The sequence below is a fragment of the Columba livia genome, chromosome 18 (genome assembly GCF_036013475.1).
Source record: "Columba livia isolate bColLiv1 breed racing homer chromosome 18, bColLiv1.pat.W.v2, whole genome shotgun sequence".
Classification (NCBI taxonomy): domain Eukaryota; kingdom Metazoa; phylum Chordata; class Aves; order Columbiformes; family Columbidae; genus Columba; species Columba livia.
Genome location: NC_088619.1, coordinates 8,135,593 through 8,163,554, shown reverse-complemented (window position 1 = coordinate 8,163,554; position 27,962 = coordinate 8,135,593). Strand labels below are relative to the sequence as shown.

General features: G+C 38.4%; 1 protein-coding gene across 5 annotated transcripts in view; it reads right to left on the bottom strand.

Annotated features, from left to right (window-relative positions):
* The window catches only part of CA10 (carbonic anhydrase 10), a 162,367-nt gene that overhangs the window by 8,073 nt on the left and 126,332 nt on the right, over positions 1–27,962 (bottom strand). For all 5 annotated transcript variants that reach the window (XM_065034788.1, XM_065034787.1, XM_065034785.1 and 2 more), the window contains 2 exons: positions 2,024–2,119; positions 1,611–1,683 (listed from right to left, as the gene is read on the bottom strand). In XM_065034788.1, the coding sequence (XP_064890860.1) occupies positions 1,611–1,683; positions 2,024–2,119 (169 nt within the window). The remainder of the gene's footprint in view (positions 1–1,610; positions 1,684–2,023; positions 2,120–27,962) is intronic.

Genomic DNA, 27,962 nt, shown 5'->3' with positions numbered 1-27,962 from the left:
CAGTAGATCATCTGGCCTGTGATAACAGAATAAAACACGCATTTAAAATCTGCTTAAAAATTCCTTGGGGTCCACTTTACTTCACTGTAGCCATTAATATCTAAGAGCAGAAATTCCCCTCTTAACGCATTTTGCCCATGGAAATTTCATGCAGCGGTGTAGATAACTCTTAATTTTGTCGCTGTTCTTTAAAAGAAGTACTTTATACTTCAGTTATGTTACTAACTGTCCTGACTCTGAACCTATGCTCCATTTATCATTCGCTCCATGCTGTTATTGAGCATGGCGGGACCAGTCATTTTGTCAGCAGCCTGCTGAGTATCGACTTCAGGAGTGGACCCCGAAAGCACAAGCTACAAAACTCCAGCTGCTAAAGGCAGAATAGAAATCCTTGCGATGCAAGAGGTAAAATTAGTTTTCAGCAATGATGCTATAATCCATCACACTGGACAACTGCAAAATTACTTTCAATAACACTTTCACGTTCCCAATTTACACTAAAAAATTCCCAGTCAATACTTGTTACTACAGTAAGCAACCCAATGCCCTGCAGAATATTATGTGCATTGTATCTACCAAGGATTTAGTTTTAACGTGTAAACTCGTTAGTGATAGCGGTGGTTAAAAATTAAAACTGTTCTGTTAATAATTGATTTTGCAGCCTGTATCATGTGTTCCTCCTCACGCAAAGTTTCATTTAGTAAACCCAAATTAAGTGTGATTAGAATTGCATTTTCCTTGTAAAGAGGTAAAACAACCAAAGAAAGGTTGTAGGATGCTGTTACCTTCAGAGAGGAAAAGTGTCCACTTATAAGTGCAGTGTACAAACTAAATATTTTCTATTGGGAAGGTACATTTGCAAGACTCAGTGTTTCTAATACTCTCTTGTTCAGGAATTAGTGGGTAAAATTCTATGTTTTCACTGTTTCACTGTGTTTTCATGTGAATATTTGACAAAAGGAATAAGGTTTTTAGGGGAAGAGGCTTACTTTGTTCCATGGAGACATATGTACTTTCCATAACTTCCTCTAAACTAGACTAATTTTCACTTGACATTCTATCTCCAGTTTTCCACAAATTCAATATATTAGCAAGGAATTATTACATTATGAGTTAAAGGCTTTCCAAATGTGAATACAACAACTACACATGCTATGTTAATGACCTCTTTATATATCCATTAAATGCAGCAATAGTTGAATAGGAATACCATAACATTTCTGTACAAAAATAAAGCATTATTGAATACTGAATCCAGCATCTTGACATAACTTGATTTGATATAATCCAGGCTGCTCTGCACGTTACTGTTATTACTAACAGTAAGCAGCTTCTCCTGAGTATTCTCTATGAATACAGTATATGTATTTGTTAAGTATAATTTCATTAATTTATTGCTTGTTCAAACATAAAATAGACTTTGAAGCTCAAAATTCATTTGATGAACTGATGACCTCACTAGATTTTTCAGGTTCCCAAGTCTATCGTGCAGAGTTCCTGGCCATGCAAACTTTGCCCATAATGAAGTGCCTTTTGCTTCAGTGGATTGCTTAAATACATTATTTGACACTAAAAGCACACATCTGTTAGCTATAGTAAAAGAAACTTACTTTTATACGTTATTCTCGTTATGGTGTCTCTGTTAAGCATACGATTTAGAAATGGATTTGATGATTCAGATACCTAGAGAAGAGAAAAAGTACAATGTCAGAATCTTCTCAGAAACGTTTCCTTTCTGGAATGGAGCTGTTTGGTGTGTGTATGCACACGTGCATTCATTCTCGCCCTCCTGCCACTCCAAATTGTTTCTGCCTTTTTTCTAATAAAACTTGTTAGAAAGTTAGTCTTTTAAAATAAATCTAACAAAACAGGGAAAGGGAGAACAAGATGAATAGAAACCAATGCTCGAATTACAAGTCTTAGTACAGATTAGAGTTAGTACAGTCTAATTCCTAGATTTACAGTTCACAGGAAAAGAAGTCCATTGTCTATATACGAGGTATTGATAATATTCAGTACTTACTTTCATAAATATCGAAACTACCACCAACCCATTAGGACTCTTTGCAGCTTCTGTGACATTCGTGTACAGCTCATGGTTATAGTGGATTAGTTGAACCTAGAAAACGGGAAAGGAAAAGATTCCAATTGAACAGTGGCAAATCATACCATGCAGTGTTTGCAAACGCTCTCTATACACCAATTAGTTTGTATTAGGATCCCATCTATGCTTAGGATATTTTGTAACAGTGCAATTTTTCAGACGTTTACAGCACGCATGATTTTAATAATTTCAGTCACCATCTGGCTCCAACTGGCACAGCACCAGCATGTTTTCTTCTAAATTGCCAGTAAGTGAATTTACTCACATCAGGTTATGAATTGCACTGCAGGGGTTGACATCATTTCCCTGTTGCAGCAGCACTTGCCACGGGCATCAAGTCATCTGTACTTTTCAGCCTCAAGCCAAACACAGAGGAGTCAGGGGTTGAAATATTTGAAGAAACATATGGGATACGGGTTTGGAACTGTTTAAACCAGCACTTGCAGAATTCAAAATACGGATATTCGTTGGCCTCAGATTTTACAAACTCGGTTGCAAAAGCTCCTGCAGTTAGGCACTTAGTGTATTACTGTTAACCAGGTTCTCCTTAAGTCCTACAGCTTTCTTTCTGCTTTTCAGTTCTGTGATTTGCTCTAATTTTTAAATTAAGAAGGCACAGTTCATCTCTCTTGCTGCACATGTAAATGTTTTACCCGGGACAATGGTATTTAATTTGTCTGGGATCACTGGACACTGTTACCATTTATATTGCAATCTGTAGCTTCACTTTTTTGTAGACGATGAACAACTTCAATGAACTCCTGAGACAGTTGAGTGTTTCTAAGTATTTGAAAGGCTAGTTGGCTTTATTTAGCCTAAAGATATCTTTCTTACTTTTAGATGTCAATTAGAAAAGCAAAGTCATTGTTCTGGCATTTTCAGAATTGCAGAAGCCTGATGTTTGTGTTTAAAAATCAGGTGTGTCTTCCATGTGCCGGCACAAATCTAAAGGCTGTCCACTGAAATTTCTCAACTTCAATACCGTGAACAAGACCAGTATTGACTTGGCCTGTGTCTGGTAGTCTTTTAAACCATACAAATTATGAAAGACTAATACTGCCAGTAAAGAAATTTCATCATAGTGTGCTTTCTGTGTTTATAATAAAGAGGAAAAAAAACCAGCCCCCCTCCATCAAAACCCACTGAAATAGGGTTTAGTGCCACCTGCATTGGTGCCTTTGTGTTTTGGATGAATGCAACGTCTTCAGCAGCGAAATACAATTGCAAGGATTTCTCTGCAAGAATGACCTCCCTATACAATCTGCAGTCCACAATCAAGTGCTTTGCCATGCAAAGATGTATGTTCAGCAACACGTGTACTAGTAGTGATTTGAATTACAACAGCATCCCAGTTTCTGTGTAACCTACACCAGTAGGATTTCAATCTATGGTAAGCTGAGAAATTATGTGTTCTAACTCGGGGAGTGTTCAGACAGTTCTATTTCCTACACTCCGCTCTGCCTGAAAAATGTATGCTTCATGTAAGTCAATTACTCAGAATCAGATTTTGTGAGTTTTACTAATAAAAAAATCCATCACACATTGTCCTCCCACTACCACTCAAATCTCTCAGTGATGCTGTTTTAATGCTTGCACATTGATGCAAAAAGGGTTACTGGAAATTCTGAAAGAGAATATTTGCATTAGTAAGATTAGAAGATTTTTGGCACATAGCTTTACTATTTACAGCTGGTTGTTCACAGACCAAAAAATAAGGTAAGGGTCAAAATTACTCCTCTAATGTGCTAATTTCAGTTACTTTTGTCCTGTCTGGGTTGGGAACTATTGGTTGAGCTTTTTGCAATTCACACAGTTGGCATTTTTAAAGGCAAGCTAACAAACCAAACTGGAACTAAAAAGTAAAAATGTCAAAGTAGTCAATGAAGTCATCTACTGAATTCTGACAGCCAGAAGCAGGACGAATGCAGCATGTTTTCTAAAAGTCTTGTAAAGAATTAATGAGAGCATTTACTTTACAGCACATAGAGGTTATAGGCTCATTAGTCATCACTTTGTGGTACTACTGAACTTTGATAACATCATGTTTCTGGGGACTTAGTAACATATTTTTCTTTTTATGTGCAACTATTCACTCTGGCAGCCAAAATAACTTGTGAACGATCAAGGAAAAAAGTGACAAAATCTGCTTTAGACTAGAATTCCTTCTGTACAACGTCCCTGAATAACAATGAATTAGATTAATTTAGTTCATCTAACAACCCAAAATGTCTGGCACAGGAATGGATGAAAGTAAGGACCAATTTCTCCTTCCTACCCATGGCAGCCCTGAGTCAATGTCAAACTTTCATTTTTGTCCATTTGTTTTAAAAAGATTGACCACATAAGGAGACATAATTTTCAAAGCTTTTCATATGGAATAGGTTAACTTAGAAAGGTACAAATGAATAAAGATGTCTTAGATGTAGAATATTACATGCAGGATAAAAAATTATAATTCCTTATTAAATTCCTTCTTTTGAGAATAATAAGAACAGTCTGTATTTAAATATTACTAGAGTCTTCCATGAAGGTGAAGTCACAGATAACAAAAATTGCTCATATGTGAAAATCTCACTTTTCCAAATGATGCCTTTGTATTAAAAACAAAGCACAACAAGAGCAAACTTGCAATGCTGAACATCCCCTTTGGTTCTGGTTTGAGTTTCAGGGCTTCAACACGATACAGAATCTTGTTATAAGCTATTGATTTTCTTTGGAAGATTCCCCCTTTAAGATTAATTTGCCACAGAACAACTGATAGCTCTTTGTTTTCCTCAAGCAGCAGAAGTTCTATTTTTCAGGGAGAAGAGGAGAATTAAGATTAATTACTTTCATTCTAGCCAATGAAAATCTAGAATGTGCCCTTGTTCCATCACCCAAGAGTGTGCACTGGACCAGGAGCAGATACAACACCTGAGGTTGGCTGTGTCGGGAATGTTGGCAGAAGCTGATGCCAAATGTTGGGGGTAACCCACTGAGCACGTTCTCATCTGGGCAGGCTGTGTTTTTGGGGCAAAATAGTATAAATAGGGTGAAATCATGGGTCATGTTCTGGCCACTGTGGGGAAAATTCCCTTTCCCAGTACAGGTGCATGTGTGTTTATAGCGGTAATAACCTGTTCTTTGCCTGTGCTTTGAAGTTCAGCCCTGTACTCATAGCACTCAGATTGCTTGGACTGTTTTTTCTCCGCAATGTGTTTTGCTGTTTGCTTGGTGAAAGGTGCATCGTGGGGCCGAGCGAGCAGCAGGAGCTCTTCTGGGTGGCGTTTGACGTGGGGTCTTTGGCTGAGCAAAAGGAGGCAGTTTGCTGTGTATGGTTGTGTATGGCTCCTTCCAGGGACTCTCTTCAGCAACCTTTAGCAATTTATTAACTCGGACCAAGGCTCTCTGTGAGTTACAGAGCTCTGAACTAGTGTGCGTGCATAACCCTGTTATAAATGTTAGATCACTGTGAGGTGTTCTGCTGCACTGAGATGTGGAGAAATATGAAACAGCGAATTTAGAGTATCACAGTACTTTACACAGTCCTCTTGGGAGTAATGGAATAGCCTTTATTTTTCTCTTGGAAGTGTTATAATTGAATGCATAAACATTTTGATTTGTATATGACAAGGGATCTAAACCATGAAGTGAACGGCAGCAGGGAACAGCTAATCCGTAACTATAATATTTGTATTATGCTGTGCTACCTGAGAAACTGTTGGGATACCTGATTGAGAGCAAGAGCAAAGCAGGTTTCCCGCACAGCAGGGAACAAAAGCAAATGAAATTTCTCAAGAAGACAAGTTATATGTTTGTTTTGATTTTGAGTTCTTGTAAAAAGCTAAAGGCTAAAATCTCATTAAGGAAAAAAAATTCTACATTTCTGTTTATCCAAAGTTTAATAAAAACAGCAAAAGAAATATAATTTTTGCATGGCAGGTGTCCAGTGAGGAAAATAATTTTGGCTAGTTAAAACTTATTAATAACAACAATTGATATTATCATATTAAAACACATTTGCTCTTACAGATCTTGCAAAACCCTTTGGAAAGCACAGTAGTGTCGTACCACCCAAGAACTGTTCGTGGTATTAATTTTGTGGATCAGAACAAGTGTGAAATAAATGTGCTTTTTTAAAATGTCCCCTTGTTCTAGGATGTAAAATCTTTGTGGTTGACATAAACATTTTAAGATTTGTCTTAATGAAATCAAACATATCTCCTGCTTCCTGGAAAGGCTTTGCACCATCTGTGAGGACATGCACCAGGCTTCTCAGAACCTGTGGTCCTGATTTATTGTGTTTCATTGGACCAATACCTGGCAGTGATGCAGTGGAAATTTTCCTATCTTTGGCAAGAGATGAAGTATTTTTATGATATGTTGTTTAATAGCAGGCCTAAATGTCACATGGGCTATTCAAGAAAGAAAAAAAAATGGCATTTTTTCATTATTGATTAGAATTTGGAGCTGGATGTTAATGTTGTCTTTTCCTGAATTCTTATAACGATTGAAACTCATTTATCCACACACACTTACATGCAAGGAGAATGCAGTAAGTTTGCACATATTTAATTATTGCATCCTGGTGGATACTCCTGGCCTGCTCAAGGTACAAGTCACTACAATTCAGGCAGGACAAGACCTTTAACTCTCTGGTTCTGTTCTCAATCCCTTTTTTGCGTTCAGCCAGTCTCTTTAAAGTACCAGCTGGAGAACTGGCCTGTTGGTGGGCTCAGACGAATGCTGTTTGAGAAGACGGAAATTATGATTCATAGTAATTGTCTTTGAAAAACAAAACCGTTTTTCTCATCCACAGGGTACTCTACAATGAAATGTCAGGATCTTCCAAGGTGGTATTACCAACATACTTATTAATTAACCCATAGATTTACCTGTCTGTTGTTTTCTATGTAGAAGCTTAGAGCAGTGAGGTACTCTTATGTTGTTGATAAATTGGTAACATAAATTTTACATGACCACCTATACTTCCAGCTGTTTACTCAGCATTTTAACAAACTGCTGTGGTTTTAAGACTAAAATCAGTTACAAAGATTAGCTTAGTTCAATATAGCAAATGACAAATGCAAAAACCATTTGTTTGAAATAATTTTATCTCTCTGACTCTCTTTGTTCTTTCTATTAAAACATGTTCTTGAAGCTGCTGCAGAGAAATGTGGCTTGTAGTTTTTTACTGCTTTTGATAGTTATTTAGTGATCTAAAATAAATGTTTATAGAATACTGGTTTAATAGACAGTCTTGTCATCCACATTTATAGCAATACACCAGCAATGGCGTCCTAGATAAATAAAAATGATTACAATTATTTTTTACTTGAAAGAATATGACTAAAAATGCAATGAAGGAACAAGTTTTCTCCTGCTTCGGAGCAGACAGCTGTACAAAAACACGTGCAGAGAAATACAATAATGCATCATGCGGGAAAGTGGAAATGCAGTCAAGGGTTAACTATAGTGGGCTGCAAAATCTACTTGACTAGAAATAATGCTAGAAATACTAGAAATATGCTAGAAGTTAGCACTTAAACTGCAAATGGTGTCTAAGACTTCATTATGTTAGTTGCGAAGAATATCCAACTTGCAGTACTTACTCCTTGCTCATATGCAACCATTGCTATGAAAAATATGACCTGAATGAAGTGCAGAAGATTTTAAAGTATTTCTCTTTAATATTCTTATATGCTCTTATTTCTTTAGTAAGTCTTACTTTAATACATTTGCAAGTAAGAAAAAAGGCTATTTTAGGCAATGCTTAAAATTTGATGTTGCTCTTAAGCATCCACAGGACTACAGTAAAAAGTACAAATTGGTAGCTTAAGAGGTCAGGCTGGCTGTGTGTGTCTCAGAATTTGCTATTAGGACTTTTCACTTTTGTGCTAACACCAAAAAAATTAAGTAAATGATGGGCTAAAGAAATAAACGTGAAAGGTGATGGCTTCCTGCCATCCAAATGCTGCTGAAGCTGTTGCAAGTGTCACAATCATTTGTACTCTCCCAGACAGTAGGAAACACAATGAAGGAAATATCCAGATTAAGCCCCAGAGGTACAGAGATGTATCTGTGATGGTGTTTGTTCTGTGGCTTCAGGAGAATTTTTGACAGGACAGTCATTGCTGAAGCTACCACTGCCCATTCCTCTAAACATGGGGTATTTTTGGCTGACCTGCCAGTCAACCACTCTTGTCATTCACTGTTAGCAGATGAGCAAGAGCTGGCTAAACATAAATAAATGACACTGTTCTGCAATTCACTTTGTGTGAGGATCAAAATGAAGTCTTAGACTCAAATGTTTAATGTTGATTATGTCTTGGCTGACGCTAAATTTCATTGCAAGCTGCAATTTGGCACTGACCCAATCCATCATCTACAAAAGTTACATCTTAAAAGAGAATAGGGGTAATGTAGGAAAAAAAGGCTATTAGAGGAGCCTATCATAATTTCTGGATTCATGCAGGATTTTCTGACTGAACACTACATTTAAATTGTTTTCTTGTTTTAAATACAACAGATGCTCAGACACTGTGATGATGAATTTAGATAAATGCTCCATTTGGGAGATTCAGTTATATAATGGGGGAATTCTATATTTCTTTAGCAATCAGTCCAGAAACCAGCAGAAAATGGTTCCTGTAAGTCAAAAACATGCTGAAGTAGCTATTTTTGTTGGTCGCTGTGTTGCCCTGAGACATTGAGTCAAAAGGACACACATGTAAGGTCACCGAACGGTGCAACACAGATGCATTAATAGTTCAAGCCCTGCATAACAACGCGTGATGCCCCTACAGCTCTTGGTCTACCTTGCCAAAGTACCATCTGTAGCTACAGTTCTGTTCAAAGGATACGCATGATGGGCTAGAGCAGACTGAGAAACATCACAGACCGATGAATAAAAGGATGAGTAAAAAAGAATGAATAGAATTTGGACTAGTGAAAATCTGGTTGTTGATCTAGGCCTTATCCCATTTGTCCTCATTCTATATACTAGTAAGAAAAAAATGGTCAAGCTTAATATACTCGATGTTAACTAGCAAGCAAAGAAAAGTTATTTGTTAGGATTACAAACCGGAAGTAGAAACAAGGCAATTATCAGTTTTATCTGATCTCTTGAGTATATTGTTAACTTAAGAATATCACTTTTCCATAGTGAACTTGAAGCACGGGATTTTATATTCTTAAAATTACAATAATGTGTTTATATGAGGAAAGCACAGAGTAACGTTGAGGATAACGTTTGGGAAGGGAAAGCAGCACATAAGCATGGAGGATGGACATATGCACTTGGAAGATGAGACTTTCTGTTTTTTTTACTAATAGAATTGCAAAATATTGGTAGTATACCCACTGAAAGTTAAATGTGAAAACACACACGGGGTCTCATGGGATCTTTCTGAATGATTTATTGACACTTCGTTTTCTCTCAAGAGTCTCATTCCCCTCTAGTGATTGGGTTGCTCACCTATGACTTAAGAAAATTATGTTTGACTCCATCTCTGCCCTTAAGCAAATCTTCCTACTGTTTCTGCCCAGCTTGCCGTCTATGACATGGGAATAGCTGCACTTCTCCGGTAACAATGTTGTGAAATGCTCAAATGAAACATTAATGGTGTTGGGAAAAGCATCTAGATAATGAATGTCATGTTATGAAGTTCAATTTGTGCTATTGATCCATGACAATTTGTGACACATCACCCACAAAAGGTGCAAAAGGAAGCTCAGAATACAAATAGTTTTGGCAGGGGACTGTGGGACACTTGGGTTTCCAGCACCTTAAAGAGTGATAACAGGGAAACATTTAAAGCCTGATAAAAGAGGAAAATAATTAGAAATGGATATATTTGCTAGTGATGGTAGCATTAAATCTTTGAATGTAAGTTGAGGGCTCAAACACAGAGAAGTTTGAGGAAGCCCAGCTTGACTCAAAATAGCCAAAAGCATTTCTGGAATGAAAGTTTTATTGAATTATTGAAGGTCCTTTAGGACATTAATGTTGTGGTAGATGACATGATATATTACAGAGCCAAATTGTCAGAAATCATTTGAAGAAATTTCACACCAGGATTTCCTGTTTAAGGTGCATTGTCAGAGACTGAAAGAAGGTACAGATCTGCCCTGCAGGCAATTTTATTTATTTATTTATATTTATTTCCCAAGAATATGCTGGAAGTTTCTCTTAAAACAAAGGGAAGTACAACTCCTTTTTGTTGCTTATGTAAATTGCATAAGAGACAGTTTCACATTTGTAATTTAAAAGGTAAGTTTGAAGTTGAGAAATAACGGGCACAGACAAAACGAGAGGACGTGCATTATCTAAGCATGAGATACTACAGCTTAAGGCAAACAACTATAAAATTATCTTGTTTCTAAACGAATTGAGTGGCATTATACTCAGTAGGAAAGATAACTGACACTTAGAAGTCATAACTAAGCCAGTTATCTTTTATAAAGTAAGCCCTTTAGCTCTATCTGAAGATCTGTTGAAAGAAAATAGGATATTGGCAAACATTACTTGACAAATGCAGTGCAGCATAAATTAAAAAGGCATGAAAATGTATCAGCGGGCTTTCTACGTCACACAACTGCGAAGATTTCTTTTTTTCATTAGAAAACACAGTCTGTATTTATTTGCAGGTTCATTTACATAGATGACATGCTGAAAATCCGAGCATGGAAATACCTGCAATGCCAAACAGATATTTTCACTTAATGAAAGAAAACAACAGAATGCACCAAAATGCTGAACTCCTGAAGAAATCTTTTGTCTGTTGGACTTTCTGGAATTAGAAAAGGAAAATCCAGTTACAAACATCTTTGAAATTCATTTTGTCTGTGTAGTAAAGTACTAGAGAGAGTACAGAGGAGGTGATGAAGCTGGTGATGGACCTGGAGCATAAGTCTGATAAGGAGCAGTTGAGGGAAATCAGGCTGTTTAGCCTGGAGAACCAGAGGCTGAGGGGAGACCTTATCGCTGTCTGCAACTGCCTGAAAGGAGGTTGTAGCATGGAGGGTGTTGGCCTCTTCTCCCAAGTAGCAAGTGATCGGACAAGAGGAAATGGCCTCAAGTTGTGCCAGGGGAGGTTTAGATTGGATATTAGGAAAGACGTCTGCCTGGAAAGGGTTGTCAGGCATCGGAACAGGCTGCCCAGGGCAGTGGTGGAGTCACCATCCCTGGAGGGGTTTAAAGGTGTTTAGACAATGTTCTTAGGGACATGGTTTAGTGCCAGAGTTAGCTTAGGTTATGGTTGGACTCGATGATCCTGAGGGTCTCTTCTAACTGAAATGACTCTATGATTCCATTTTCTGCTCCAGAAAGCCTGGCCTCAGTCAGGCTGTGAAAGCAGCTCCTTATTCTTGCTGGCAAAGGGCCTTGCCTTCAGAATCATAGAATCACAGCATCATATTTCTCTGGAGGAGCTCCAGCCCCTGCAGCACTGACTGAATAGGGACCTGCAGCGTCATCTTCACGGGGGTCTGACTGAAATGAGGGATTGTGAGAGGTACAGCCACTGCTCTGCAACAACCGGCACAGCGCTGCTGCCTTTTGTGGCTGATGGGAGGGGAGGTGGAGAGCAGGAGATGGTGGCTGCTCCTCTCCCATCCCCACGGCAGCCACCTCCACCTGCCTGAGTGCCTGTGGGAGGACGATGGTTTGAGGGTGACCCGTGGGTCCTGCTTTCCCCGTGCCAGCAGCATGACTGTAATGCTGTGGTTGGCTTTGAATTCAAGCCAGGCTCATGAAATCATGCAAATATTTACAAATGTTGGTGCACAGCGAGTGGAATGGTGCAGGTCTTTGTCAGATGTGCAAGAAACGATTGTTTAATACATGCCACGTCTCCTGGGGGTTTTGTCTTTTTTCCCTCTGAGACACACAAGTTTGACCAGCTGTAGTGTTTTCAGTTAGTCTGACTGTTGTGCCTCTTCCTCTCTTGAATGTCTTTGTTATGTACGTTATCCTGTGGTATGGCTCTTGCACAGCAAAAGAGAACCTTTCTCTTACCTTTCTCTTAGTGAACAGATGAAATGGAGCTGAAAATTACAGCAGATAAAAATCCAGCTCTTTGAACTGTAATGTTAAGAACTCTTTGACCAAAATAGACACCTAATTGAAGATAATGTTGGCTCTACATATTACTCCATTTCTTTGTCAAGCTTACATCATTAAGCATGTATTTTATTTCATTACCCTGCAGTAAACAATTTGTTGTTGGTTTTGTTGTAAAATATGCTGGTTTGTAATGTTTGTAGGCAAAGTTGCCTTATAGTGCTGCCTTTAGATTTTGAGTGATGGAGCAACAGTGTAATTGTCCTATTAGCTTGTTAAAACATCTAATTATTTGTCAATGATGTGAAAACCTGAGAACTTAAAGATGAGAAATTATAATATGAATATAGCTGTTTATTTTTCTCATTGGTACTTTAAAAATATCAGTTTGCTAGGCTGTTGTGAGGAAAGGATCCCATATAAAATTATGGCAATGGGGACTGCATATCACTAGAATGATATCTAATAAAAGATTGGTTTCCAATTTTAATAAGTGTAGTATATATGCAAAGTATGCATTTAGCTTTATAATTCCTTTACATACATATGATTAAGTTTTACTGCATAAGAAATTATGTGTTGCTATTACTCCAGCCTCTGCAACGCACATTATTACAAGTTTAAAGGGAGACACATTGAGAGGAGAAAAGGTAAAGGAAAAAGCTAGTTCTTCCATATAAAAATGTCACTGAACTGTGAGCCCAGTTACAGTCAGAATTCTCTCTCCAGTGTTCCCTGATCTCCTCAAGAAAATAAGTTCTTGAATTCTATTAAAAGTTGCTGGTTTCTCGGCAAGCAGCATGAAGAGTTTTTCCTGGGAGAAAGGTTTTAATAATTAAAATTAGTCAATACTAAAGCGCAGGAGATTATTTGATCTTGTTCAGAAACTGACACTTTCCAGAAGGTAAAAAAAAATGCAATGTCTGTAACAAATCACTTTGTGCAGAACTGGGAGTCAAGCAGAAGAAATTTGCTGCAGAAGAAAAGGGGGCAACTCACCAGGGAAATAGGTTTGCTCAAAATAATTGTAAGTTTGAACATCAATGTTGAGATTTTTAGGACATTTCCAGAAAAAAAAAACTGTAAGGCTCTCAGGATGAGATGTAAGAATGCATTTATTAGCACTTCAGGGCATTATATCTTTCAAAAACATTATCTAAAGTTGCTGTTGGCTCTTGTGCTCCAGTCCAAATTTCAATTTGTCTACCTTTTTTTCCTTCCCTGTAATTTAAACTAAACCTTTTTGTTTTATCAAATCAGTCTATATTTCTCTGCAGAACCGAGGATGCTCACCTTGCTTTAACAGACTTAAATTTTGCTTCAATAAGTCCTGTCAACTTTGGTTACAGATGAAAGGACAAAATCAAAACCATGCTGGTGGATGAATGTCCCAGCATGGACTGGAGCCCTTCTGAGACGCGCTCAGTTTCAGACTTCGCTATAACAACGGCTGTGCCACCGCAGTCCATGACGTGTTCCTTGCCCATGTTCAGACCCATATATTCCCCCGCTTTCATCAATAATGAAGCTCTCCCCTGCCCTTTTCTGTCCTGTTTCTTCCTGCCACTTAAATCTTCCTATCCCTTAAAATCTGTCATTCTTCTAATGTCAGCGCTGCTACCCAGCTGTGCCATTCCTCACTGTGCATTTCCCAGAGAAGCAAAATGGTCCTTAAATATACCCTAGGTGCCTTTCGCAGTGGTGTTCAGAGGCGAGTGAATATACGTCTGAAACCAGAGTGCTGATTTTTCAAGGGGCCATCACAGTGGGAAAGGGCAGCGCTGCTGCTCCGCTGGCCACGTCACTCTGAGGATGTCACAGGTTGATCTTGTAAGTGGCTCTGAAAGCACACAAAAATTAGTTTAGGTGTTCCGGTGGGTTACACTATTGTGGCTCTTCTTTGTACTGCCAAACCGCATCTTTGCATTCTGTTTTTTAGCTCTGCTGCATAATTAGAATGACTAAATTTCAGAAATGAAGAAAGTCCTATATGTCGCACTAACTTGTGTTTTTAAAATATCATTCTATAGCTTTTTATCATATAAGGAGGGGCAATGTTAAGGTACAACTTAGATGTACAAAGTGATGCTGCAATTCAACAGAATTGATGTCGTGTCTGAAAAAAACCTCCAACCTCCTGAATTTTTCTTTGTCTGATTCATCCTGTTTGACGTGTCTTTGTGGCAGATCTGGTGAGAAAGTGGTGAGAGAAAAGAAGACACTGTTGACAAACTAACTAGTGAACGCACAACCAGCTTTTATCTTCCCATTTCCCAACTTTGGCGCACTGAACTTCTACATTCTGTAGTTTTTTAGCAAAGCTTACTCTGTTATCTGAAGCACTACAAAGTGCATATGCTGTTTGTATAAGAAAGATGACACAAGAACTGTCTTTCACACAGAATATAGCTGGGAGACGTAGGCTAAATCTGCTCCTGCTCTGAGAAGTGAGGTGGAAGTACCGTATTTGTACTTCTGGTTAATGAGTTGATGTCCTTAGTATCTTTGCTAGAACTTTTAAGTTTTTAGCAAGAAACAACAGAACAGAACTTATTTTTTTAGTGTCTTTCATGCTTCTGCTGTACTTTACAAGTGATGTATTCAACACCCAGTAGTAGAGGAACACCTTGGAGTTGGGGCTGGCATCACAAATGCTCCTGATATCAAGGGGAGTTTAACGGGCAGAACGGGGACAAGTGATTATGCGGACCTAGAAGATCAGCAACTGTGCAGTTTTATTCACTCATCATACTTACACTGTTCTCAGCCAGCAGAAAGTCTGGTTAATAAACAATTTCATAATGGAGTAAAATAGATCTACTTTGACAATGTAATTCTCACTACTTACAAAGAACCAGAAAAAAACATTGTGGTCCCTTTGGCTGAGGTTCAGTTACAGGTCACTGTTGCAGAGTAGATGAGACAATATTACGTGAATGATGCTGTTGAATTGCTCAGTTGCCAATGACTTCTGCAGTAGCTGCTTGCATTTTCCAGGAACTGTTTTAACAAAGTATTTTTGACCATACAGGTCCATCTATATTACAAAACCAAGCTCTCATCTCAGTACAGACAAAACTTTAGAGCAAACAAAAGTAAAAATGAGGACGCTGCTGCCATGACAAACTCATCTGCAGCCAATAAGATGGGGGCAACCAGCAGCTGGGCTTCTGTCAGCTCCTCAGACACTCGTTCCCTTCTGGTTTCTCCACTGTTAATAACAAACGGGGACAGGGGTAAAACTGCCAGCAGCAATAAAAGCAAGAGAGACTTTAGCAATTCCACAGGACAATCTACCTAAAGCAGGAACTGCTCACGTTGCTTCAGAATAGGTGGAGGAGAAAAATTTTCTATGAATCAAAATGCCCAACACAGCTTCTTAAGCAACAAATGAAAATATTTTCACCTAGCTAACTATTGATAGGGGATAATTAATTCAAAATAGCTCAGCATTCAATTGCTGCTTTTAAAATCTTATCTATCTATCTATCTATCTATCTATCTATCTATCTATAGTAGCTCTTGCTGGAATAAGCACTCTAGAAGAGTTGGCCCAAAAAATTGAAAGCTGATGCATCCCAGCAGGTCACAGACTTCAGATACACAGGCTATGCTGCTCTTTCTCAAGTAATAGGCAATAGCTTTACTGGTTTAGTTGGAGGTGTTCATACAACCATGTATGACTTTTCTATTTTTACACATAGTGCCACTGCTGTAAATTAGACTGCCAATACGAATCAAAATTACAGGGGAAACCTATTGTTATGTTGCTGTTGTTACCATAGTGCAGTTCGTTTTGTAGAAACTGGTAATGTATACAAAAGAAATGTGTGCATGTTAAGGATAAATTGTTTTATTTGCTACATTAACAGCAATTTGATAAACAGTTATCCAGTTACAGATCTACTGATTAGAAACAATCAGCATTTCAAAGTTTGAAGACTGTGAAAATAATTAAATGGTTCAATAAATCTGAGACTATACATCCAAAGAAAAATTACTATATATTTAGAGACATTGTAAAGATATTTACCATATCAGCATTCCATGAACTTTGAGGATACATCTTGTAAATTATTTTCACTGCTTCATTGACTTTTAATATTGTCAATGCTTACAGCCCTACTGCAATTCAGAAGAAAGTATTTTGACATTTACTTAGCTTGGTGTATTTATTATACTACAGCCTTCTGTATTTGGCACTTTCTCTATCTGTGTCTTTTACTATATTTACATTGAAAGTTGGGAAATTTAAAAAGTAGCTGGTAAGAGACAGGTTCAAGTACAGGTGATAAAATATTTTCTTGGTGGTAGAATACTGTGCATATATGATGGGAAATTCATGATTGCCCTTTAATACAGTTGGATGTTGTAGCCTGCACAGTGTAATGTGCGTTGGGGTAATTAACTTTCGCTATAGAAGTAACAATGACAAGGCTTGCCTATTTAAGATATCCATCTACAACTGCAAATGAATTTTGAGAAATCAGGTGCCCAAAATTTTGGGGACTTTGAAAACACCATGAAATCTCATGTTCTGGTCATCACGCCACTATGGTCTGTTGTCATGACTGCAATTGACTCAGCCTCTCTCTCAGTCCACCCATTTGTAAAATCGGCAAAGTAATTGTACTGCAAGGTAATTGATAGTTAATGAGGAATGTGTTAATGACCATAAAGCACTTGACAAAAAGCATTACGAGGGCTATCATTAGTGTCTGTTGTGAGCAGCTATCAGCAGTTTTGAATATCCAAGGGGACCACGGCGTGACCGCTTCCAAACACTGGACATGTCTGAAAGATGCTTCTGGTTCAGGTCCAACTCTAAACAAAACCACCAACCAAAAGGAGACAGATGGTCTCTTCCAGATCTTCATTGCACTTTTATTTTCCTCTTCATAAACATTAAAGGACAGATTTTCAGCTGATATAAGATGACACAGCTCAGTAATTCCATTGGTTTTCTGGATTTTTTTCTTCATTTAATTTTAAACAAGGTATGCCTTTAGATTTAATAATGGTCATTCACTTTGAGTTATTAGCTGCCACTTTCAGAGGACAAAATGAAGAATACCATCTAACAGTACCCAGGTAAAATCAATCGACTTCAAGCTGCCCAAAGACTGTTTGAGGATCACAACCAAAATATTGATGAGTTTACAAGATCACTTGAAAGAGGGATGGCATCACAAAACTGATGTGTTCTTTGTTAGTGAAGAAGTCTGTCCTTTTAAAGATTCTATTTTCACTCTAATCACTTGGTAATTTCTACAGCATTAGCAATTTCCAGATGCTTTATTATTTGGTAATACCTTATGCACATCAAATAAGAAAAAATGAATGTGAATTACATATGTAAGATCAGAGTGGAGCCAAATCAAAAATTTAGATGTGTTTAAATATTTCAAATCCTAGGAACTGCATCCTGCTTTCCTTGTATCATGACCCACTGTACTGTGCTCCTGACAGTAACCACTGCATTGTAAACACACACCTCGCCTTACTTTACATTTGTTGTAATGTATACAAAGATTTGTGGGGATAGACCCCAAACGTGCTGCCTGAAAGCTCAGACTTCTAACAAAAGATTTCCAACTTTCTTTGAAGTATTCATCTCCAGTCCTGAGTATATTTAAAAAGTTGGTATGTATTTTCAAATAGGCCACAGGAAAAAGGCTTGTGGAACTTCAGATACTGATTTTTACCCTGCCATATTTCCTTTCATCATTTTCCTGGATTTCTAAAAGAAAATCCTATGAGAACGAAGCAGACAGACATTCATTAGAATCTGGAATAATAAGGGTATTTTTTCCCCCCCTAATGAACTGCCCCAGGGAATAGCTCTACCAGTTAGGAGGAAGAACAGCTCCTTTATTGTGCCTTTTGTGACTTAGGAACAGTAGCCGGGGAGGCTCTAAGCTACAAATCAAACAGTGAAAATCCTCTTAACCGAGCACACCCTTGGGCTCCACACCGAATCAGGCCTTACGCTCATCATAAGCAGAACTAGTTGGGATTTTTTCTGCTGAAACAGGGTTTTGCTGGAAAATGCTTATGTGTCAAAACCGAACGTACCTCGTGGAGGGAACTTGATTTCAAAGACATTTTGCTGAAACACAAGCAGAGGCCATCAGAAATCTCCCTGATTTCCTGCAGGTTTGTCTTAAACCAAAACTCCCAGGGTTAGGCTGTAATTCCCAGCCTTGGATGTCCATGGAAATATTCCTGTCCAATGCCTCTTTTATGGCACTGATCATTCCTAAACCAGGAATGGTCATAGATGGGTTCTACTGTTTCAAATCACTGCAGCACCATTCTCCTGAGCTTGTCCATTAGCCACCTCACTGGAAATATCTCACTGCAACCACTGCTCTGAAGGTAAAGACGGAGCAAAACGTGCTAAAACCCAGCTTAACTGCAGCACTCCTGGTGTAGAAACCTGTACTTCAGGTAAAAGCGCCTCCACAGGTCAATGCCACGTTGCTCTTTAGAAACAATCCACAGTCCGCAAAGCCACAACATAATTTCACAATACGCAGAATTTATATATACTTATATTTTTCTCTTTCATCATTAGTTTCTGTGCAGTATCAGCATGTCCTGCTAGAGGAATGTGTGGTATAGAGGGTTTTTTGTTTCACCCATGATGGGCTGTTCTGTAAACCCTTTCTGTATTTCTAACGATGCTTGGAGATAGCTGTATAGCATTGAAAGCCCAGTCCTCCATCACTTTGTGCTTAGATTGTCAGAGGAAATCAGAATATAATTGTTAAGGGTGAGAAGATCAAAAATTTGCATAATGAAATATGACAAATATATACTTTCCACATTGACTATGTCTTGAAAAGTTTTTAAAAAAAATCTATTTTTTATTCATAGGAATGAGGGAATGTGACAGCTGTTTCTGACCAGTCCTATACTGAAGTTTAAAGCAGATTAAGACTGATTGTGTTATTAGCAGAATTTCCAGGGACTAGATGGCAGTAGAATGTTCATATTTTGATAAGAAAGTGTAAATAAAATTCAAGATGATGGGAAGAGATAGACAGTAATGGACTTGCCCTTTCTAGCTAAAATCCAGAACTCTCTTTGCCTTTGATAGAACTTTCAGAGTAATAACCTGTATATGGTGCTTTTCTAATGTGCCTATGGCAAATTGTCACTTAGAAAACGCTTGAATGGCAGTTAGATTAAAAAAAACCCACCAAACTACTGAAAAGTAACTGAATAGAATGAATTAATTTCTACTGAGTTTTAATCCAGCAAATCTTGGCAGGTGTGTGTGGTAATGTCCAGTTCATTTATACAGAGATAAAAGAGCAGATGGATGAAGGCGAGATATTAAAAGATAAATGGAAAGAAATGGACTTTAAAGAAATGTGGTTTAGCCTTGTCAATTCTGATTTTCCATAGTGTTAACACCAGTGCTGTTGTTGCTACCACTCACATGCTATTTTAAAAGCAGGTGTGCCTGAGAAACTGATCTAATTGTAATAATTTTTGAAAGACATGCTCCTGAAATGATAATGAAAACTTTGCTTCCCTTTATTGTTTGTAAAATATCCCAATCCATTATCTATCACAATTTCATCTAAAGGAAACAAGATTTAGAAGTCTTCCCTTCTCAGTCTTTGTTGAAAGGGTCAATTACCCTAGATGGCTAAAATAAAATACCTCTAAATGTAAAGTATTTGGACTGGCTGGGAGGCAGTGTATGCCCGTGTGCTTTTAATTAAGGAAAGGTCTGCAATGATGGCGGAAGGTCAAGTCAGTATGCTAAATGAAAACTGTAACTCTGCAACCTCACAGCCTTCCCTGAAAATGCAATAAAAAGGCAGCTAGAATTGACATGATTTAGCTGGCTTTTTACTAAGATACTAAAATGCCTCATAAGAAACTATTAACCATAAGGCAAGGGACAAAGACCTAACAAAGGAGTAGCTGAAGCTGCAGAAATAAACTGAAGGTCAGAGAGGTGAAGGGGAAGGGTTTGCAGCTGCTGCTGTGTGTTAGAAGCCAGTGATTGTTATCAGGGAGGATGGAAACTCCTGGGCTGGAGCTCCTGGGCTCATTTGGTGCCACAATGATGTGGTGCATCCATTTCAGCCCCAAGTCACAGCGAACAGAGCATCCACGTAGGACGTGGAAGACCTTTGATGTCTCAGCTGCCTCGTTTGTCCCACTTGCAAATGGTATGAGCTAGGAACTCTTGCCTAACGGAAAGGTTTAGGCTCTTGAAAATCAGCGTCACATTCACTGTCTGAAACTCTTCCATTTGTACAGAGTAACATAAAAATGACTGAAGGAGGTAGCATACATAGTGAACCCCCACTCTCTGGGCTGTAAGGGCCATGCTTGCTCTCAACCAGTTGGGTTTGACTCAACTCAGGCATTAAACATCAAGACATGTGGCTATGTGAGTGCTCAGCACCAACCAGGTGCCTGAGGAGCTTCACTGTTTGCTGGTGATGGATCAGCATCTTCAAAGCGTTGTGTCTCATCTGTTATCAGCTTTGGGTTCTCCTACTATGATCTGATTGCCAGTGTTCATCCTCCAGTGCACAGGCAGTTTCAGTTAAGAGACACTGGCCTAAAAGGGTATTATGGGGTTTTTTGCAGTCTCATGTCCATGGTTAGTACATAAATAATAGTTTTGCCTCAGACAAAAGTCCATTGCTTTCATGAGAGTTTTGTCCAGGGTGATGTTTACAGTAATTGCTCACTGTTTCTTTTGTTTTGGTAAATTGCAAAGACAATGAAAATTCACATATGCTTGCTTTTTAGTTTCTTTTTTTGGTTATCCATAATAGCTACAAGAGCTTTAGTATAAGAAGTTAGTCTGATCCTTCCTTTCTCTACAATGTTAAACTTAGTATATTTGGGGGATAATTTTAAATTTACAAGAAGCATAATGGAAAAACCATTACTGAGTAAAGTAAAACCCATTTCAAAATGAGTGTATTTTTTTTTTACTACAGAGGTAAATTACTCTTTAATTAAAAAAGATTCATCCTGTAGCAAGTAAAGTCACCCCAAGCAAATGATAATCATTTGGAATAAGGCAAAACGAATACTTCGTAAGTGACACTGGAGGTTTAGAGTGCTGAATGTTTTAATGTCCCAGTAGTTTAAAAGAGCAAATCCTACAGCTGCTACGCTAAGCAGAAAAACTCCACCTTATTGCTTTATGATGCTGGATTTTAAAACTGAGGCACCAAAGGGATTTAGATTATGGTCTGTGACAGACTGTGCTCTCAGTACATGGATACTCTCTTCTGCTTCTCCCTCCCCAAAAAAAGAGAACAGTTGGTGATTGAGAAGTAAACATGTGCAAAAATATATTTGTTACAAAAGGGATCTGTTTCACTCAGTATCTAAGAAATTCAGTATTTATTATTCCATGCAGCAGATATTTTGCTGTGTCCCGTGCTATACTGATATAAGCTGATATTGTCATGGAGCTCCCAATTTGTTTGGACAGCTCCTACAATTCTGCTGGTGGATGGATAGTCAGTAAGATTCAGAAAAGTAGTCTCCAAAGGAGGAAAGTTTTCTGGCAAGGAACACCCGCATTTGTGTAGAGAATGAAAATGGAGAGAGGGGGGAAAAGGAAAAGAAACCCGAACAAAAACACCCACAACAAAACCAACCAACCAAAAACCACCCCCAAAATAAACCACACCACAAGAAAACGTATACACACATCAGTAATCTGATAAAATGAGAAAGTATGTGCCTATAAGCAAGATCCAAATCCTGCCTGGGTACCTGAAATTTAGTCTCAAATTTTGTAAGTGGTTTAGCACTTGTTCTAAAGCATCGTTCAATCTCCAGATGGCATCTAATGATTCTTTGGGATTATGCAATTAAATGACTGTTCCTTTCAATTATGAGCTATTGTTAATCTTTCTGCTAAAAGAAGCAAATACATAATTCTCCCCCTGTATCTTTTTCTTAGTTTGGATTCTCTGAAGAGCTATAGTTGTTTCTAGGTCCAGTCCTGATTCCCTGATGAACTGAACTTCTGTGGTTTATACACCAAGAGAAACATCCTGTTACAGTTTGTTTCAAATAAAACTATTGAATTTTCCAGTTTTATCTGTGCTATCATAAAATGTGTGTTTAGACCTCTACGGTGTGAGCTGTAATTTCATCCTCTTGAAAAAAAACCCACACAAAACTCAAAAATCTCATTTGTATTTCCATTGCTAATCAAGTTTTAGAAAGGTGGAAAAAAATCACATGGATGGTATTTATGGTATGAGCAGCTGATTATACATGAAGTAAAATTCTTTATAGCTGATATAAAGTTTGAACATTATATGACTTTATTTGTGTAATTAAGGTTTTTTCCTAAGGGAAGGATAAAACAGGCTATTTCTAGAATCTCATTTTCCTTAAAAAATGGTAGTATAATTACAACAGCTCTAAATGCAAGACTGACTACAAGGGTACACTGACACTGCCTGGCAATGCAGCCATTCATAGAAAAATAAGTCTTTCTTGCTGTGTATTTTTTCTATATATATATTTATGATCAATCATTTATAGTTGCTACACCTTCACTTGATTCTACAACTTCTCCTGGCTATTGAGTTTTGGGAATTGTTATTTAATAATCATATATTACTCATAACTTCAAGATGACTGTCTAGCCAAAAAACACCCACCCAAACAGGAAGGACCATAAGTTAAAAGTCAACTATTCCACTTCAAAAGTGTTAAAGATGAAACTGCTTTTGAAGGTCACTAAGGATTAAGATGCATTTTTAGCACGTAGCCAGTGTAGGAACTTTACTGCATTTTGATGTAAAATATAGCACAAAAATTTCTGTTCCATATTCCTGGAAAGTCATCTTTCTCCTGGTTTCCAACAGAGTAGTTCAAACAGAGATGCTTCCTCAATAAGAAACGCTGACTGCATTTTAAATATCACCAATTTGCTGCTTACAAAATATCTGGATGCCAACACATTATTCTGACTGGTAGTTTAAAATTGCTATTACTGCTATGTAGCCATGGATATTTTGACGCTTCAGTTACTGCCTGGCTTTCAAACCCTTTTCAGCTTTTGGTTTCAAGAAATCACTCTCTGTCATCTCTTCTCCCCACAGTGCTGTCCATAATTCATGTGAATGTACATAATGCTGAAAATCTCCCATGGAAAAAACCCCCACCCTTTTAATGGAGCATGAAATCAAGTCAATGGAATTGGGCACAGCAATTAGTTTTCATGTTTATCTGCAGATGTGTTCCTTATCTATCAACAAAATAGCAGTTAAATGTGTGCAACTCAGATGCTCTGAATTGTTTATGAAATGTAAGTGCATAAGGGTCAGAACAAAACAATATGAAAAATCTGGGAAATTAAATCTAGTATTCAGATGTTCAGTATTAGATTTTAGGAAATTATTCATGGTATCTCATGAAACTTGCAGGTATTTTGTAGATTGTCCCTTTATATATTCCTATGTAGCCACTAGGGGATAGGTTTACTTGTTCAATTGCTTCATGTCCCCAGCTTTTCTATCCTCAGTTTGATTGCTGGTGCTGGGCTGGCCACAGTCGGACAGTTTAAACAGGCTGAGCAATCTAAATTACGTGTTTGTACAAACAAACTATGTCTAGTTATTGTGTGTTACTTCATGCAGTAGTTCTGGAACAATACGAACAATATCTGAGAGAAAAATACACTGTAAGTTAAAGCATTACTTTTATCTTCCTATTCCATTTATATTGTCCTACTGTCACCTACTATTTTATGGCTGGTTTCAGGTCCTGTGAGTGCATTAGCACCTTAATGACTCTTTAGTCAACTAAAGTTTTGTTTAGCATATTGAGTTATCACTTCATTTTTCTTCGGAAAGTATTTTGGGAACATTTTAAAATGTTTGGCAAGTTCCACTTCGTAAAAGAACAGGTTTCTAGTGTGCCTCCCTGCAAGCTTTGCTGTCTACGTTATCTCAGCAGCATCCTTCCTAGGACCATAGTTTGTCTGCTTGTTGGTTTGTTTTTCCTGTGGACCATGCTTTTAAATCTGAAGGGCCCTGCTGTGCAGAGAGAGAGGCAGCCAGTTCATCTCCTCATAGTGTTAGAGCTGAGACAGCTCAGGCAACCTACTACTAAAACACAATTCTGCTAAAAAGCCCAATTTCCTTATAGTCAATAGGGGGAGGAAAGGAATTTCCAGATTCAGAGCTCTTAAATTAACAGACCACACTCAGGTGTGAATATCCCTCTATTTGTGCTAACATATTGTTCAGTCCTGCTTTCTGTTGCATTTAAGTGCCAATAACAACCAATTTAACTTAAAATATAAAATTGATTTTGGTTTAGAAAAACACAATAAGCATGTGTTGGACTTTAACTCTGCTTTTTATGGATATGAATATTTTATAAAATTTCAGATGAAGCCACTTGTAATCTTTAGGGTGGACAGAGTTGCATTCCCGCAACTAACGCACATGTTCATCTCCCACTGGTTTTGAATTACTCATATGAATAGTCTCCTTATAGTGTAGTGATGACAATACCACCACCTCTTCCTGATTTATATTCTGTTCCTATAGCAGTTTAATTCATTATCCTATTGACTTTCTCCTCTGAAGCTGAACATTAATCTGAAGGTTATAGAGATTTTACTAAACCACCCTTCCATTACACATGTGTTCCCTCATCTGGTACTTTCCTCAGAGGCTTATTTTTCAACATTAATAAGCACTGGAGTACAGTAAACTTATCTTCTGGCTGAAACGCTTAAAAATGACCTGCATCATTTCCAATAAAGTCTCCAAAATGTAATACAGATGGCCTGTGGCAACAGACAGATCTGGATTTCAACCTTCATTCTGCAAACTGTTGGCAGGTGTAGTAGGGGCTGGCTCACATCTCTGCTTTGGTGTTGTGACCACCTGTAGGAATGTGGTGATGCAGAGGCAGGAGATTCCTGTCCTCTCTGCTCAGGGACATCCTGACCTGATTTAATGCTCCTTTCCTGAGGAAGGACTGTGTGATAGAGCCACAAATCCTCACACCCGTGAGGCTTCCTGTAGAGAACAAAACAGCAAAACAGACCTGAAATGTTGGGAACTGAAATGTTGGGTAAGTGTAGGGAACACCTGCATGGAGAAAACAGGGGCTTTTGTGCAGAAGTGCCGCATGATTTAGAGGAGGAGGCAGAGCCAACAGCTGGCCGGTTGCTCTCCCAGGCTGGCTGTCTCACAGTCCTGCTTCTAAAAATATCAGGAGCTGGATTTGCAACACTGATCTCTCTGATAAGTAATCCTTTACTATCACTAGCAGTTGCCCACTCAGCTAGAATATGCCTGCAGTTAAAGAAATTGCAGTAGTAGGAGAAGGCTGTTATTTCAGAATTTCCAACCATCCCCTTTTGATTCCCATTTCCTTGTATTTCGTTGGGTTTTCTCAGTGGCTTTTAGCAGCGGTAAATATCTGTGCCAAACTGTGTGTGTAGCTTGCAATATGTATTCACTTATCTAGATATTGTTCTGGCTGTCATTTTACTTCTTATGTAGCAGATGAAATCCTTGTGTGTTTACAGTCTCTGTCAATAGGTTTTCGAATAGTGACTTGGTGGGCAGAGAAGAATCTGTTTTTTTCACAGATTGTGGACTATGTTCTCGTTTGAAAGTCTCTGGCTATAGAGTTTGTGAAAAGTGCATAACCCCAAATAATCAAGCTCCTTGACTTTCTGGCTTTACATTGATATGGCTACTATAATGCACAGCCATAAACTGTCTCCTGCAGCACAGTTTTCATTTTTCTGCTTAAGAAAAAGAATTGGTATGGGTTTTTATGACTTTACCACATGGTAAAGCTAAAGGGTCTCACTTTCTCATTTTCACCATGAACCTTTTGGAGATTGTTGCCTTTGTATTTTAACAAGGTAGACGGTCTTTCTCATTAAATGACACGGACTCCAAAGCATTGAAAACTATTCTGCAGAGAGACATTAGGCATCAGACACCAATGATCAGTGTCTTAGTTGGGGACTTCGCTTGAGCCAAGATTTTTCTTTTAATCATTATAATACAGTAAGATGCTTATGCAAAGAGTGGGGAATTAAACACACTCAAGTATGTATCAGAGGGGCAAGCGAATGCTTATTTATTTGAGCACTGCAAATCCTGCCTTTCTTTCCATGTTACCAGTGCCAAACATATTGATGATAATCTGCTACACAGTTTTAAAACCCTTACACTCAAACTATTTAAGCATTAGTTCAGTTATTCTGCCTACTAAAGTGATAATTAGGAGCTAAAAGGTAACCAGATTATTGTAGAGATGTCTCTTGACAGCCTTTAACACCTAGTTAAATGTTAAAGCCTGGAAATTACAAGCCTCTTAGTATCATTCTGACCACAGTATGTTTTGAAGCAATTTGCTGTTTCACGATTGTTTTTCATGCCACAGTACCAGTGCAGTGCTCTCCATCTCCCTCTGAGTGCCTGCCCACCCACAGAACATCTTCACCATGCAAAAAAAAAAGGTCCCTAAGAAAAAACCTCTTGCTTAGTATGGATGTCAGGTGGGATTTCCAGAACATTACAGCTGCTTCAACATATATCTGGGCTGTTTAAAACCTTCTGCCTTGTCTGAACTTGCATTTATTAATAATTTAGGTCTGTTTGAGCCAATGTAAGTTTGCCCGTGCTGTGAGGGAGAAGTGCTGCTCTGTCCCTGTGTTCCCCATCTCTGCAATGTCCTGACTTTCAGTTGCTTTGGAGACCTCGATGAGAAATGAGGGGATAGCCGTGGATGGGACCAGAGGGAAGGAGGAGCAGGAATGAGCTGGTTGGGATCCACTGGAACAGATCTCGCTTTGTTTCCACAGCAAACCCCATAGACAAACCAGAACAGCAGTAATAAGGCAATGTCATGGGAGCCTCATGCAATTAGCCGTCAAACAATATAATTCTGCAATGGTTTTTCTCTGGTTACCTATGCTGGCTAAAGCCTAAGCCAGCAAAAAATCCATTGCTATTCTTACCTGCACTAGATAAATTAAACTAATTCACCCATGCAGTTATTTTTCTTTATCTCGTCTCCTCTGACAGTGTTGTCCAATGCAGAAGTGACAGCAGTTAGAATCAGCAGTCTTGAAAGCATACATTACATTATTAAGATAGGTACTTGATCATAAAGTCAACTCGCTTGTCTATAGTTTTCTTACTGAGTTGTTGGAAACTGCAGACATCACATCGTGCAGTGCTGAGAGCTTATTGAAAATCAGTAATCCAGACAGCACTTGTATGGGTGGATGTATATTCTAAGAACACCGTCAGCTGCCATCCTTTGCTGCAAATTTTGCCTGTGCTATTCAGCATGATTGATTTGAATCTGTGCTTGTATTTTGGAAACTGCATGTGTTCTATAAATAAGACTGAACTGTGGAGATGCAGGTTCAAATTAGTAGATAATATTTGATTTTATTGGAACTTTCCTGTCCAGCTGCCCAAACTGGCTAGCTGAAACTCTGAAAAATGCGTCCTCAAAGGCCAGAATTCATCTCACCACCTGAAATGGAGGTGTCTAGTCTGAGCTCTTTGGCCTGTTGTTTGTCTCTGCTCCATTGCCAAGGGAGATGCATCTTCACAGGGTGACCTGTCCTGTCTCAAGCGATGTGTCTCTGGCCATCAGGAATGATCACCCTCTGGAGATGCGAATCCCTGTCTGTTCACTGCAGCAGAATCCAGAGAACAAGATGAATCCTGCACATACTGCAGATCCAGTTGTGCATGACAGCCTGACAGTGGTTTCCACTTAGCGAGGTTTTCTGCTTTTATTAAGAAAAAC